At 42.7% G+C, this 12,397-nt stretch overlaps 2 protein-coding genes across 3 annotated transcripts; one reads left to right on the forward strand and one right to left on the reverse strand.

Moving 5' to 3' along the window:
• Positions 1 to 1,130: 1,130 nt before the first annotated feature.
• On the reverse strand, positions 1,131 to 7,054 carry LOC131458223 (F-box only protein 40-like). 2 transcript variants are annotated; one of them, XM_058627108.1, is made up of 9 exons: positions 6,952 to 7,054; positions 6,801 to 6,839; positions 6,623 to 6,713; positions 6,434 to 6,480; positions 4,339 to 5,505; positions 3,142 to 3,428; positions 2,828 to 2,959; positions 2,044 to 2,395; positions 1,131 to 1,946 (listed from the first exon to the last, which is right to left on the reverse strand). In XM_058627108.1, exons 3-9 carry the CDS (start codon positions 6,657 to 6,659, stop codon positions 1,728 to 1,730), a joined length of 2,241 nt encoding a protein of 746 aa, XP_058483091.1. In that variant the 5' UTR covers positions 6,660 to 6,713; positions 6,801 to 6,839; positions 6,952 to 7,054; the 3' UTR covers positions 1,131 to 1,727. The 2 variants fall into 2 exon arrangements, with proteins under 2 accessions (XP_058483091.1, XP_058483092.1); XM_058627109.1 differs by lacking the exons at positions 6,801 to 6,839; positions 6,952 to 7,054 and having other exon boundaries at positions 6,439 to 6,480; positions 6,623 to 6,669.
• Positions 7,055 to 7,129: 75 nt separating this feature from the next.
• LOC131458224 (F-box only protein 40-like) lies at positions 7,130 to 12,338 on the forward strand. Its single transcript, XM_058627110.1, has 9 exons — positions 7,130 to 7,216; positions 7,660 to 7,678; positions 7,776 to 8,352; positions 9,363 to 9,847; positions 10,188 to 10,367; positions 10,694 to 10,935; positions 11,314 to 11,445; positions 11,536 to 11,815; positions 12,016 to 12,338. Exons 2-9 carry the CDS (start codon positions 7,676 to 7,678, stop codon positions 12,217 to 12,219), a joined length of 2,103 nt encoding a protein of 700 aa, XP_058483093.1. The 5' UTR covers positions 7,130 to 7,216; positions 7,660 to 7,675; the 3' UTR covers positions 12,220 to 12,338.
• The last annotated feature ends 59 nt before the right edge of the window (positions 12,339 to 12,397 follow it).

The following is a 12,397-nucleotide window of genomic DNA, read 5'->3' on the forward strand; positions in this document are numbered from 1 at the left end:
CATCCGTCTCACCATCTCTTAAACATTTGGTCCATTTCATAATGCATTAAAGTTATGAAAGCGGAAAAAAAAATTGCTTTTATGTAATCGGACTTAAATTTGAAAAAATAAAAAATGACTTTAAAGATATTTTGGTCAGATTTTATTTTATAGATTTACTTAGATTTGTCTGAATCTTTCCCTTTGAATTTCAGGGTAATTTCACTTCAAAATTATACACATTTAAAAAAAAAAAAAAAAATCCCCCAATTGGGCGACCCTGACAGAGTCTGCGCAAACAATTCGTGAAGAACGACAAAAAAGTGAGCCCTGAGAGAATATATTGACGCTGGGCATCATATTAAACAGCAGAATGTATAAACCTATTTTAAATGCGACAAACACAGCTCAAATAACAGCTAAATTAATACCTACATATGAAACTTCTTACTTTGGACTTTGTCCAAAACCCACTCAAATTAAAACTAAGACTCCGCTGTTTCTAACAGTATACGCCAAAGCAGTCTACGAGAAAGCATTACGGATATCAAAGCCAAAAAATAAAGACAACAGAAATCGGTTTGCCGAATGACAACTGTAAAAATTGCTCTTACCTTTGATGTTTATCCGTGAAAAGTAGATTGAAAAGTAGAAAAGTAGATAGAAGTAGATTTATTTCAGCAAAACAATTTAGTCAGACGGACTTCCTGTGTTACACTCAAAACATTCCTGGCATCTCTAGCTCATGTAAGGATCCTAGGGGACTTACGGTCACATCCGGGCGTTCTGCTGCTTCTCATTGGCTAACAAAGCTGTCAACAATCAACAATCAAATTTTCGAGATGACAGCGTCCTTCTATTGGCAGTAAGGAAGCCAATGAGATGTTGTCCATTCATATAGAGCCATCCCTCGGTGAGAGCCAGATCAACAAAGAGAGACACAGCTCAACAGAGCCACCTGGTGTTCGTTTTTAGAATGGAAAATATATTAAATATAATTATGTTATATTATATTAAAGTCTGCAGGAACTTTAATACAAGGCCATAAACTGTTTTATTGAACACTAATAGTATATAAAATAAGTAGTAGTTTAATACATGAGAAAATACAAATGGCACAGATGTTTCTAAAATGTGCAGTGACAAGGCGATAGTAACAGAGTATCTTTATTTTTGTTTAATATCCAACAACAAAGTATATGAGGAAAAAGGGAATTTTGGCTGAGGTTCCCCATTTTGCTTCCCAAATTTAAGTCTGATTTATAAAAGCAAATGTTTTTCCCACTTTCATAACTTCAATGCATTATGAAATAATACGATGTTTGTCAAGAGGACATCATTATTTTTCTGTTTACTTCAGTGATTTTTATTTGTTAAAACACAAAACTGAGTTTTTTTGTTTGCCCTAATGATTAACCTGAATTAAACTAGATAAGTCTATATGTATGCAATTTGTCCGTGCAAGAGAAAAACATGAATCTGCTTTTCTCCTTGCTTAGTATATGTATTTGTAATAACATCAAAGGCTATAGTTGGATATATTTGTTGATAAAGTTAGAGTAAAATCAATCGTACAAGTCAAATGTGTGTTATCAGACACCATTGTCCCAAAACCAATCCCCAGAGGTAATTTTGTTCATGATTATAATTTTAATATTATTTTCTCCAGTTGTTTTAAATGATAGAGGTCTTATTAGCTCCAGTGTTTTCTATTAACACATTAAAGTTTCAAACAGCAGCATGTCAGTCTACATCATGATCCTCTTCTGCTGGAATACATCCACCAGAGTGTGACCTTTGCAGCTTGTGTTGGTTTGGCCGTCTTCTCTGACACGTGGCAGGTGAATCTTCTCGGTTCTGAACTGCCTCTCATAGTGAGGACACACCTTCAGATGCTCCGAAATGGACGGCACATCTCGGAAGCGCCAGGTGTCCACAGGAGAGAAAAAGGTGCTGAACTGCCAGACCTGAAACCACAAATAATATTAACAAGAGCGGGACATACTTAGTTTAGTAAATCAATAACCCCAGTGATATTTGTATAATAAATAATAAATAAATTACCCTCTGCTTCACCCTCCACTTGGCTCCTCCATGTGAGTAGGTCTGCCTCTCCCAGTGGAGGGTGACCATCCCTCTCTCTTGCAGCAGTGAGGAGCACACCTGCCTCATGAGGCGGGACACCAGAGCCAGTTGGGACAGGGACAGACTGTCCAGGAAACTGGCCATGTGACACAATACCTCATAAGGTAATGAGCTCAGGGAGTCCTCTCCTCCTCCTCCTCCTCCTCCTCCTAATCGACCTCCTCTCCTCCTCTGAGAGGCAGAGGAGTCCCTTGAGCTCCTGAATGGCAGGGAGGCATCACCAAGAGAAACAGTGGTGGCAGGATGCAGACCAAAGCAGCCCATATTCTCACTGAAAGCAAGAAGAAACTGTGTTTTTCACATGTATCTGTCCTTTAATGACCTACTTTAAAATTAATTCCAGCAGACCAATGGTGACACTGGCATGCTGTAACAACAGCATCTCAGCACTTCTTTACCTCTCACCTCTACTAGAAGTACAATTGTGGGACAGAAAATGCAGCTAAAAAGTGGGATGTTATCACATTGTAAAGAAGTATCAGGATAAAATATCAGAGATTTAAGACATTTTGCTTTAGTGTATATAAAGAAACACACAAACAGTTCACACATCTACCCTAATAGCAATGACAGTTGATGTTAAAGGTGGGGTGGGAGATCATTCTCTGGACCATTTTCACACCCCGATTGTAACCAAGTAATTAATTAATGCATTGTCTTCACTTCACGTGCTGTAAGAAATAAATGATTCATTTTAGCTCACTTGTAGGTGACGTTGGCTTCATGCGTGGACGGTTGGAACCGTTTCTGACTGAAGGTGCAGCCCAGGTACGCCAGTGGACATCTCTGCTCAAACCAGCCATTCACACTCATCTGTATGTCACTGTGGGTGTTCCTGTATATTAAAAAAAAACAATATGGCTTGACATTCAGAGGGTTTGATGGCAAAAAATTTTTATATCCTCTCCAAATCCTTCAAATGGGAATATTAAGTGTTTTAGGCAGGGGCCTTGCTTTATGGAGGCAGCCATGTTTCGACAGCAGCTTGAGGAAAGAAACGTTCACACGAAAGCTCACTTATAATGTTTCCCATATTCTCTGCGCTGAAACGTGTGTCCACAGAGGAAGGTGAAAGCAGAGCTGGCTTTGTGGTGTCGGCTGGTGACGCCCTCCACCTGCAGCTGAAGATGCAGCTCCAGCGGTTTTCCGACCGTCAGATCGGCCAGCGACGTGTTCCTCCGGAAGGGAGCGGACAGGAAGTCAAAGGTCTGCGTGCCTTCGTCCTGTAACAGGCCATCTGTGCATTTGCTCTCTGCGATGAGGTGACCCCGCTGCTCTTTCTCCAGAGAGCACAGGAGTGAAGCCTGAGGGGCAAATCAAACAGTATCAGTGTGAATTAGTCAGGGAAATACATTTACTAATACCATACTCATGTTTTTGGGGACTGCCCAAGAATACAAACATATTGGAAGAATATCAAAGGAGAGCTGAAAAGAATCGCGACAGCAGGACTCAGTTTTTATTGGATGTGTTTCCCATCCACCTGCCTACTATGGATCAGAGCCCTATTGCATGTTTTGCTGATGACAACAAGGAAAACGATGACTATCAATTGGATGAAACCTAATCCTCCTCCTATCGTCCTGTAGCAGCAGAAAGTAAAACACATTTACAATAATGAAATACTTGACTGCCAAGTCATAGCTAAATGTGCCAATTTCTTTTTTGGATGTTTTTTTTTTTACATCTTGCTTCTTATTTATTTATGTTTCTTTTCTGTCTTTGTATTATTTCTATAGGATCAGCCCATTGTAGCCCCCATCTTCTCTTTTGTTATATGAGGTTAATGTTATTATTATTTTGCAAATAAAAGCATTAAAGTTCCAAAAAAAAAAATAGTATTCACCAACTAAATGTACAATTTCCCCCCCGGAGTGGATGGAGACCAGAGAAAGAATTAAATTGTTGAGTGAATATTGGTTTTATCACTAGATTCTGTGGCTGCTGCAAGTGTAAGCAACAAACAAGTTTGGGATTTTAGTTTTGTAAATGCTCATATGTTGGCCTTCATGCAGCGGAAAGTAAGTTCGGCTTTAAAATGCAATGCATGCATTTGGGCTTCTGTGGAAACATGGCTGCTCTGTGAAGCAAGGCCCCTCCCTTAACTACATATGAAAGACTTATTCTGAGACGACAACATTTTCTGTCACACCTTTATCCAAATTGGTGCAACTGGTTGAAAAAAAATGACAAAAAGAAATGAGTTCCTCTCACCTGAACTTCCTCCCACACTGGCATCTCATCTGGCCTCACCCCGAGGTCACTGGTGTCCACAGCCTGACTCTCTCTCTTGTAGAAACCAGGGTTGCGAATACGGGCCTGCTTGGCAGAGAAGCTGGTTGGGATTTTAAACGTACGCACAGTGATAATCTTCATTGGCTCCAAGTGGCCATACTTGTATTTCCCCATCTGACGTGACGAGGAGGATGTGGTGGGAGCCATGAGTGCATTGCTCATCTGGTTACAGGTGTTTGATGCTGTTGCACCACTGGAGGTGTCTTCTGTTTCTTCCTCTGTCAGTGTGTCCAGGCTTTTTCTTTTCCCTTTAGTCAGCGTCTGGCCTCTGCCTCCCACAGTAGTCTCTCCAGCTTCTCTGCAGCCGCCCATCTCCATACTGAACATGCGCTCATAGGCATTGTAGTTTTCCAAAAGTTCTGCATTCACTCCTGAGGCCCTGGCAATAGCCTCCCTCTCCTCCTGAGTTAGCTCCTCAACATCTTCATCTTCGTCCTCATTTTCATCCTCATCGTCTTTCTCCTCAACGGTATTGATGTTAAAAGTGGCAAAAGACTCCCAGGTGTGTGCAGCTGCTTTCTTTGCTGCCAACTCCTTCTCCAAGGTGGCCTTTCTCCGCTTCTCCTTCCCCCTCTCCTCCTCCCTCCTTTCTTCTTCTTTCTCCTCCTCCTCCACACTCAGGATGAGCTCTGGGAACAGCTTCTTCATCTTCATGGAGTGAAACAGGTGGTCCTGGTCTTTCAGGGCCATGGCCAGGTCCAGACATCCTCCCTGCTCTCTGTCTCTGAGCAGGTTTTCATGCAGCTCCGTGTTGGGATAAGAATGGGCATCATTGGCCGGCCAGCGGTTCCACTCCATGGAGCAGCACACCACACTGGCTGGACACACCTGGAGGTGAGCGGCCTGTGAGGACCGGGGCAGCTGGACCGGGCAGCCATACTCAGCGTTCAGACATGGAACCCTCACGTTAGGGCAGAGCAGCAGGTGATCCTCCTCCTTGCACAGGTGGAAGAGAGCTCCACAGTAGAGGCGGCAGGGTATGAGCGCACAGCACACAGAGACCTCCACCCGAGCTCTGCAGCGGCGACTGTAGCAGGAGTCACAGTGGACGTGCTGTCGCACCTTGGAGGCTCGAGAGCGATGACTCTGATTGAGGGGAAAAATGAAAGTTGAAGGAACAGTTTAACACAAACCTCACTCAGCCTCAGGGGCCAGTAAAATAGTAATAAAAGTGATATGATGTAGTAGGATGGAAGTTGCAGGTAACCACCAAAAGACTTCAAATCAGAAATCAGTTTGAATGGACGTCATGGGAATATGAGCCGATCATAAATCAGTAATCAGCCTTGATCTATAACGTCCATAAACATTTTGCTGAGGAGTTGATGGTTTTATGCTTTCTTCAATGTTTCTTCATGATGTAAACATTGGAAATAATGCTCCCCTTTAGAAGAAAATAGATGCTGACACATGGTTTGACAACTGTGTATCGGCCAACAGGTGCCTGGTCTGTGGGTGATGTTTTTTGCCTTGAAATTGCAAGTCTTAAAGCTTCAAAACGGGAGTTTGTTTTACAACCACAAGACTATATCCATTTTCATAAATGTGTCTATGGTCTGTAATCATTTAGGCTTTATTTTAAATCCTAAAGGGGGGTTCCAAAGTCTCCAAAAGTACCTTATACTTAAAACATAAAAAAAAAAAACGTGTAACTCTCTTCTTTACAAACACAAGCCATAAAAAAGCTAAGGAAAAAAATAAACCTAGAAAATAGGTTTTGCATTATATTACTGATGACTGAAGGATTATAAAACAGGCAACAGCTATTTACATAAGAGACAACATTTCATCTATAGATACTGGTTTTACTGTCATAGCCGACTGATATATGTTTAGATGTCGCCCTGCTCCAACAAACCTGATTCAAATGAGCAGCTTGTTACCAGGCTTCTGCAGAGCTGACCATCTGAATCAGGTGTGAAACGCCCTCCGTTTTTTCTCATGGAGGTGTCACTAGATGTCACTAATGCTTACACACTGGACCTTAAAGGAGAAACAAAAGGTGGACTTATACCATACCATCATTCAGATCCTCTTGTACCAGGTCTTTAGATGTCTGTCCTGCAAACATGAGACGAAGATATGAATCTCAAAATCTCACAGTACAATCATCTTGGAAAGTAAATTTAAACACGCAATGGGCAGGAGACGAGCCCATCGTTCCGTTGCTCTTAGAGTCAGTGGTAAAAATGAATTAGCTTACCGCTGTGAGAGCTGGAAAGGAGAAGAACATGCTCCATGCACTCCGACTTTACAGTGACTCTCCTATGTGTGTGTGTGTGATAAAAATAGAGCTGAGGACATTGAGAAATGTTACACAGGTGGTCAGAAACTTGGTATGGGTTACCACTTGGCCGTCAGGATCTGAAAATCTCTCTCACCTTTTTCCCCCTTGTGAGTGCTGTTTGTGATGCAGCTCACTGATTTAAAAAAACAAACAAAAAACATGTGATTTACATGTGATACTGACACAGTGTCCTCTAGTGGAGACAATCTCAAGACTTGTTTGTGTTTTGTTGCAATCATACAAACCCTGAGTCGCTATTGGAACAGGAGTTCAATGACAGTGAATCAGCCACAAACTGAAGAGCTTGAACGAATATCTCAGTGAAGTAGCTGTGACTGAATAATTCCGCTGTGTGAAGCAGAATGAGAAACTGAAGACGGAGTCACTTTTCTCCCACCGACTCTCCTCGCGCCTGCTCGGCTAATTTTAACCTGTCAGTTCAAAGAGCACACGGAGTGAAAGCAACGTTATAAAACCTAAGAGAAGAAAAAAGTCTGCAGTCACACCTTGGTAAGACCTTTAACGAAGCAAACTATGGATTGAGCTCATTTTCTTCCATTTTATATGTATCTAACGTACTTTAAGTATTTGTTGGCATAGAGGTCTGTGGTTTACCATTTACTTTAAATATATGCCCTTCATTTCATAATAACAAGGTGGAATTGGTTTGTTTGAATACAGTGCTTTGCAAAAGTGATTATTAGTTATGTGGCCTTTATCCCTGTTTTTAATAGATGAAAATGTGTTGTCCACCGTTTTGGTCCAGACTTAAACAATTAGATTGGGTTTGCATGGTCTGTTGATCTGCATAATAGTATCGGGTGCATGTGATGTACCAATATTTGAATTACTGATATTTTTAAACACCATTCAAGTAAAAAATATATAAGGTGACATTTACACACAAGCTTTGTTTCCAATCTGTCAGTGAGTTTTCTGTGTTTTTCCTGCAGGAAGATTCCTGTAGATATGGTGAGCGCAAAAAGTCTTCAATAAAATCTTGATAATTATAATACGCAGTTCCTGTGCTTTTTATCTTAGTTTGGCTCCTCTGTTTTTCATCCATCAGAGTCATCGCTCCCGAGCCTCCAAGGTGCGACAGCATGTCCACTGTGAGTCCTGCTACAGCCGCCGCTGCAGAGCTCGGGTGGAGGTCTCTGTGAGCTGCTCCATCACCTCCTGCCGCCTGCACTGTGGAGCTCTCTTCCACCTGTGCAAAGAGGAGGATCACCTGCTGCTCTGCCCTAACGTGAGGGTGCCATGTCTCAACGCTGGCTACGGCTGCCCGGTCCAGATGCCCCGGTCCTCACAGGCCGGTCACCTCAAGGTGTGCCCGGCCAGCGTGGTGTGCTGCAGCATGGACTGGCTCCGCTGGCCAACTGATGAGACACACCCACACAGCAACATCGCCCTGCAGGAGAAGGTGCTGAAGGAAAATGACGGGCAGGAGAAGGCTCTGGATTTAGCCATGGCCCTGGTGGATCAGTCAGACCTTTTCGGTCGCCTGAAAATGAGGCCCCTCTATCCAGAGCTGATGGACAAAGAAGAAGAAGCAGAGGAAGAGAAAAAAAAGGAAGAGGAGAAGAAAGAGGAGATAGCAGTGGGAGGTTTTGTCAGTGATATCCCCAACAATGGTGCCAATGAAGGTGGGTGCTGTAATAAATGAAATAACCAACTGAGAATCAATTCTTCTTTCAAGGTCCAGTGTGTGACAATTAGGTGGTTTATTTGGAGAAATTAAATATACAACCTATTTGTATTTTTGAAATTTAAGCTTACAATGCAAAAGATGAAGAACAATGGAGGATGGAAGTAGCATTTAGCCACCAGGGGACTGGTCTCTACTGGTTTCACAAAGACCTCAGTTTGACTGGAGGTGTGCAAGCTGGGAAAATATTTCATTTATATCGTCAGTAAACATTTTCCTGAGGAGTTCATGGCCTGAATTGCTAGTTTCAGGTTTTCTTCAATTGAAAATGATGTCAGTGTTATAGATTATGCTCTCATTTAGAGGGAAAAGGATGATAAAGTACGGTCCATATGAGTGGACACCAGCTAGTATTGTTCGGGTGACATCTGTGACCTTTCAGTGCTGGTGAAATCACTAACCTCTGTCTTAAAGACTTTTTATATGTATATATATATATATATACACACACATGTATATATATATATATATATATATATATATGTACAGTATATATATACACATGTCATGATCTTCTCTCTCAGTCATCTCGTTTCACCCCAGCTCACCAGCCCCTCCTTCTCATCACCTTCTAGCCACTCCCTCCTCATCAGCTCAACTCCACTCACCTGTTCACAGCAGCTGCACCAGATCACTAATCAGCCCACTATATATACTCCTCTCCACTGTGCAATCACTGCCAAATTGTTCTATGTGGCCGCGTTTTTTTTGGATTGATTGTTTTTTTGCCTTCTGCTCTCGACAACGGATTCTGCCTGCTTGTTCCTGTGGCGAAACAGCTCTAAACCAGACCTTTAACTAAATGACAGTGATGAAGCTCAATTTGTTACAGGATGTTGTCTGTATGCCTTTACCTGCAGCAGAGGTTCAGAGTATCGAAGTGTGTATATGTGTCATTTAAGTAGTTAAATGAAATATTTCACCTGTTTTTGTTTTCCTTTTCCATAGACCTCGTCACGTCGATCTCGGCAGAGAACAGTTCTTGCACGAATCATGCTGAAGAGACCGTTCAGCCCAACGTCAGCCAGAAGGCCGTCATCGATAAAGACAAGTACAACCTGTTTGAGATGATGTTCGGCATGGAGCGAGGAGCCTGCGAGGTCGCTCAGCAAAACCTGAACCAACCCAAACAAAACGAGAAAGCCGGTGAGAAGGTTGGCAGAGATTCAAAGGAGATGGAAACAAATGCAGCAGAAGATGGTGAACACTGTCCTCAACCGGACACAAGTAAGACAGGACATGCACCGTGGCAGGAGGGAGTGTTGGGCCGTCTGAGAGAGGATCTCACCCCACAGGAGTACAACATGTATATAGTGCACCACGGGCGTATGCTGGTCTCCTTTGGACAAATAGCTGCCTGTACACCAAGAGAGAAAGACTTTGTCTATGGCAGCCTGGAGCCTATTCCTGTCCAGACCCTACGCTCTTTCAAGGTGATGACACCAAGTTGCATTTATTTGTTTAAAAAAAAAATAATAATAATTATGTTATCTCAGCTTTCTGAGAAGTCAATCTCAGGGTCAGACCTGACTGAAGAAGCATTTGTGTTTATGCAGTGGCAGCGCAGGTGTGTTCATTTTGCATTCAGTGATTGTTAGACACGCCCTAATTACTCACACCTGTTTCACATTAACCTCTGTATTTAACCCCAATTCTAGTGCTCATAGTCAATCAGCATTGTGTGTACTTATTTAACAATTGTTTGAATGCAAACGACTTTATTTTACTCAATGTACTTAACTGAATATTTTCTCATTCACTTCTGCTTCTCAGATCCCTGACAGCTATCACTACAGGCAGCGGGCTCATCTGTACGACACAACGGTGCGGGCTCAGAGTGAAACTCGCTGTGTCGACACATCAGACCTCGGTGCCAGCGAAGAGGACTGGTTCAGTGATGAAGCCACCACCACACTGCTGGGCTATGCTGAGGAGGAGGTCATGGGTCACAAGGTCAGTGAGTGTTTTGTCTCTCCTATAAATATACATATTGTCCACTATATGTTGTACTGCTTGTGAACGGTCAGCACTCAGACAAGATAAGCAGTCATTTTAATTCACTTCCCGATCCTTCGTAACAATATTTATGATAATTCATTTGAATTAAAGATAAAATGTAACATTTGCATATTACAATATCTAATAATGAATAGATGTTGTATAATATACTTACATTAGCCAAAAACATAGACATTGGCATCTTTATCAAAAAACAAAACATTTGTATGGTCCCTTTAAAGGCACCAGTCAGGTCTGGTGATTGTTTTGTTTCCAAACAGATCAGTGAATCAAAGGCAATCGACGGCCTCTACATTGACATCGGAACGCAGACGCACGCGTTCCACTCGGCGCCGTTCAAAAGGAAGACGACCCTGGCGGAGGTGACGGTGGACAAACCTGTGAAGCTGCACCTACAGCTGCAGGCGGAGAGTGTGAACAGCAGACACAGCAGAGCCACCTGTGTCTTCACCTTCCTGTGTGGTCACACCTTCCACCGCAGGGAGTTTGCCACACACTTCAGGTGCCAGAGCGTTTGCGGTGTGACTCGTTTACTCCTGTCATCTCTCATTTTCCACAGCCAAACTCTATGGGGAATTCTTACTGTGACTTCAGCAGTTGTAGAAAACCAAAATGGACCAATTATAAATGTTGCCTACAACATTAACCCTTAGTTCTCACACGGCACAGATCTGTGCCACAGTTGCACCCTTGGTAAATTGCAGTGGGAATAATATGCTTCAGGCTTTAACTCATGCTAAACTTGCATCTACATAAGAATTGGTAATTGACAGTAAAGAAAAACAAGGATATATCCTAACCACAATGTAAAATAGTCCATATTTGAGCATCAAATGAACATTATCGTCTTGATCTTCATAAATCATTGTTTCCCTTCCAGGAACGTCCACAGTGAAATCCAGACGTGTCTGAGTGGATGGTTCGAGCAGAGATGCCCACTTGCATATCTGGGTTGCACCTACAGCCAGAGGAGGTTCCAGCCGTCCACACATGACGCCACCGTCACCTACGAGTGAGTTAACTCAAAATTCACATTCATATTTGTCCAGACCTATGAGTCTGTTGAAACTCATGTTCTTGTGCTTGATTGTTTTCCCTCCAGTCAGCAGCTGAGGAGTTTCAACTTGCGTCCAACCCTTGTCACCTCGTCAGGTAACGACTCACAGGCACGAGGAGGGGAGGACAAACTGAGCTCGCTACCCTATGAGGTGCTGTGCCACATGGCCACTTTCCTGGACAGTCTGTCCCTGTCCCAGCTGGCTCTGGTGTCCCGCCTCATGAGGCAGGTGTGCTCCTCGCTGCTGCAGGACAGAGGGATGGTCACCCTGCGCTGGGAGAGGAAGACTGAGTCATGTGGAGGAGCCAAGTGGAGGGCCAAACCTGTGAGATACACACTACATCCACTACAAACTGTGATCCATATTCAAGGTTCAAGATGTCTGTATTATCCCTGAGGGACAATTTGTTTGACAGCCAGCAGCTGTGAAACAATGCAATCAACAATGCAATCAGTCTTGTATTTTCATTGAAATGACTGTGGTAGAAGATATATAATACAGAGTCTTCTCCTGTTTCTCCACAGGTGTGGGAGTTCAGTCGACTCTTCTCCTCAGTGGATTTGTGGCAAATGGCCGACGTTCCACCCATATCTGCTCATCTCAAAGTCTGTCCTTATTATGAGACCCGGGTGCAAAGCGAGCCTGTTCCGCTCCCCAGCATGAGTGACAAACAGAAATGCAGCCAAGAGAGAATGAGTCTCGTCAACCTTTTTAAAAGTAAACGTTAACAGTAGTAAATTGACTTTAAATGATTTATTATGTGTAAGTGTTATATAACATTGTAGGTAATGTAACAAATATGAAGATGTTATGAAAACTGCACATAGGGTCTGCATTAACTTTTACAGGTTTTCACAGTAATAAAATAATGATTTATTTTATATTGCTTTCATTTTTGTGAGTCTA

This window comes from Solea solea, chromosome 4, assembly GCF_958295425.1.
Source record: "Solea solea chromosome 4, fSolSol10.1, whole genome shotgun sequence".
NCBI classification, from domain to species: Eukaryota; Metazoa; Chordata; class Actinopteri; order Pleuronectiformes; family Soleidae; genus Solea; species Solea solea.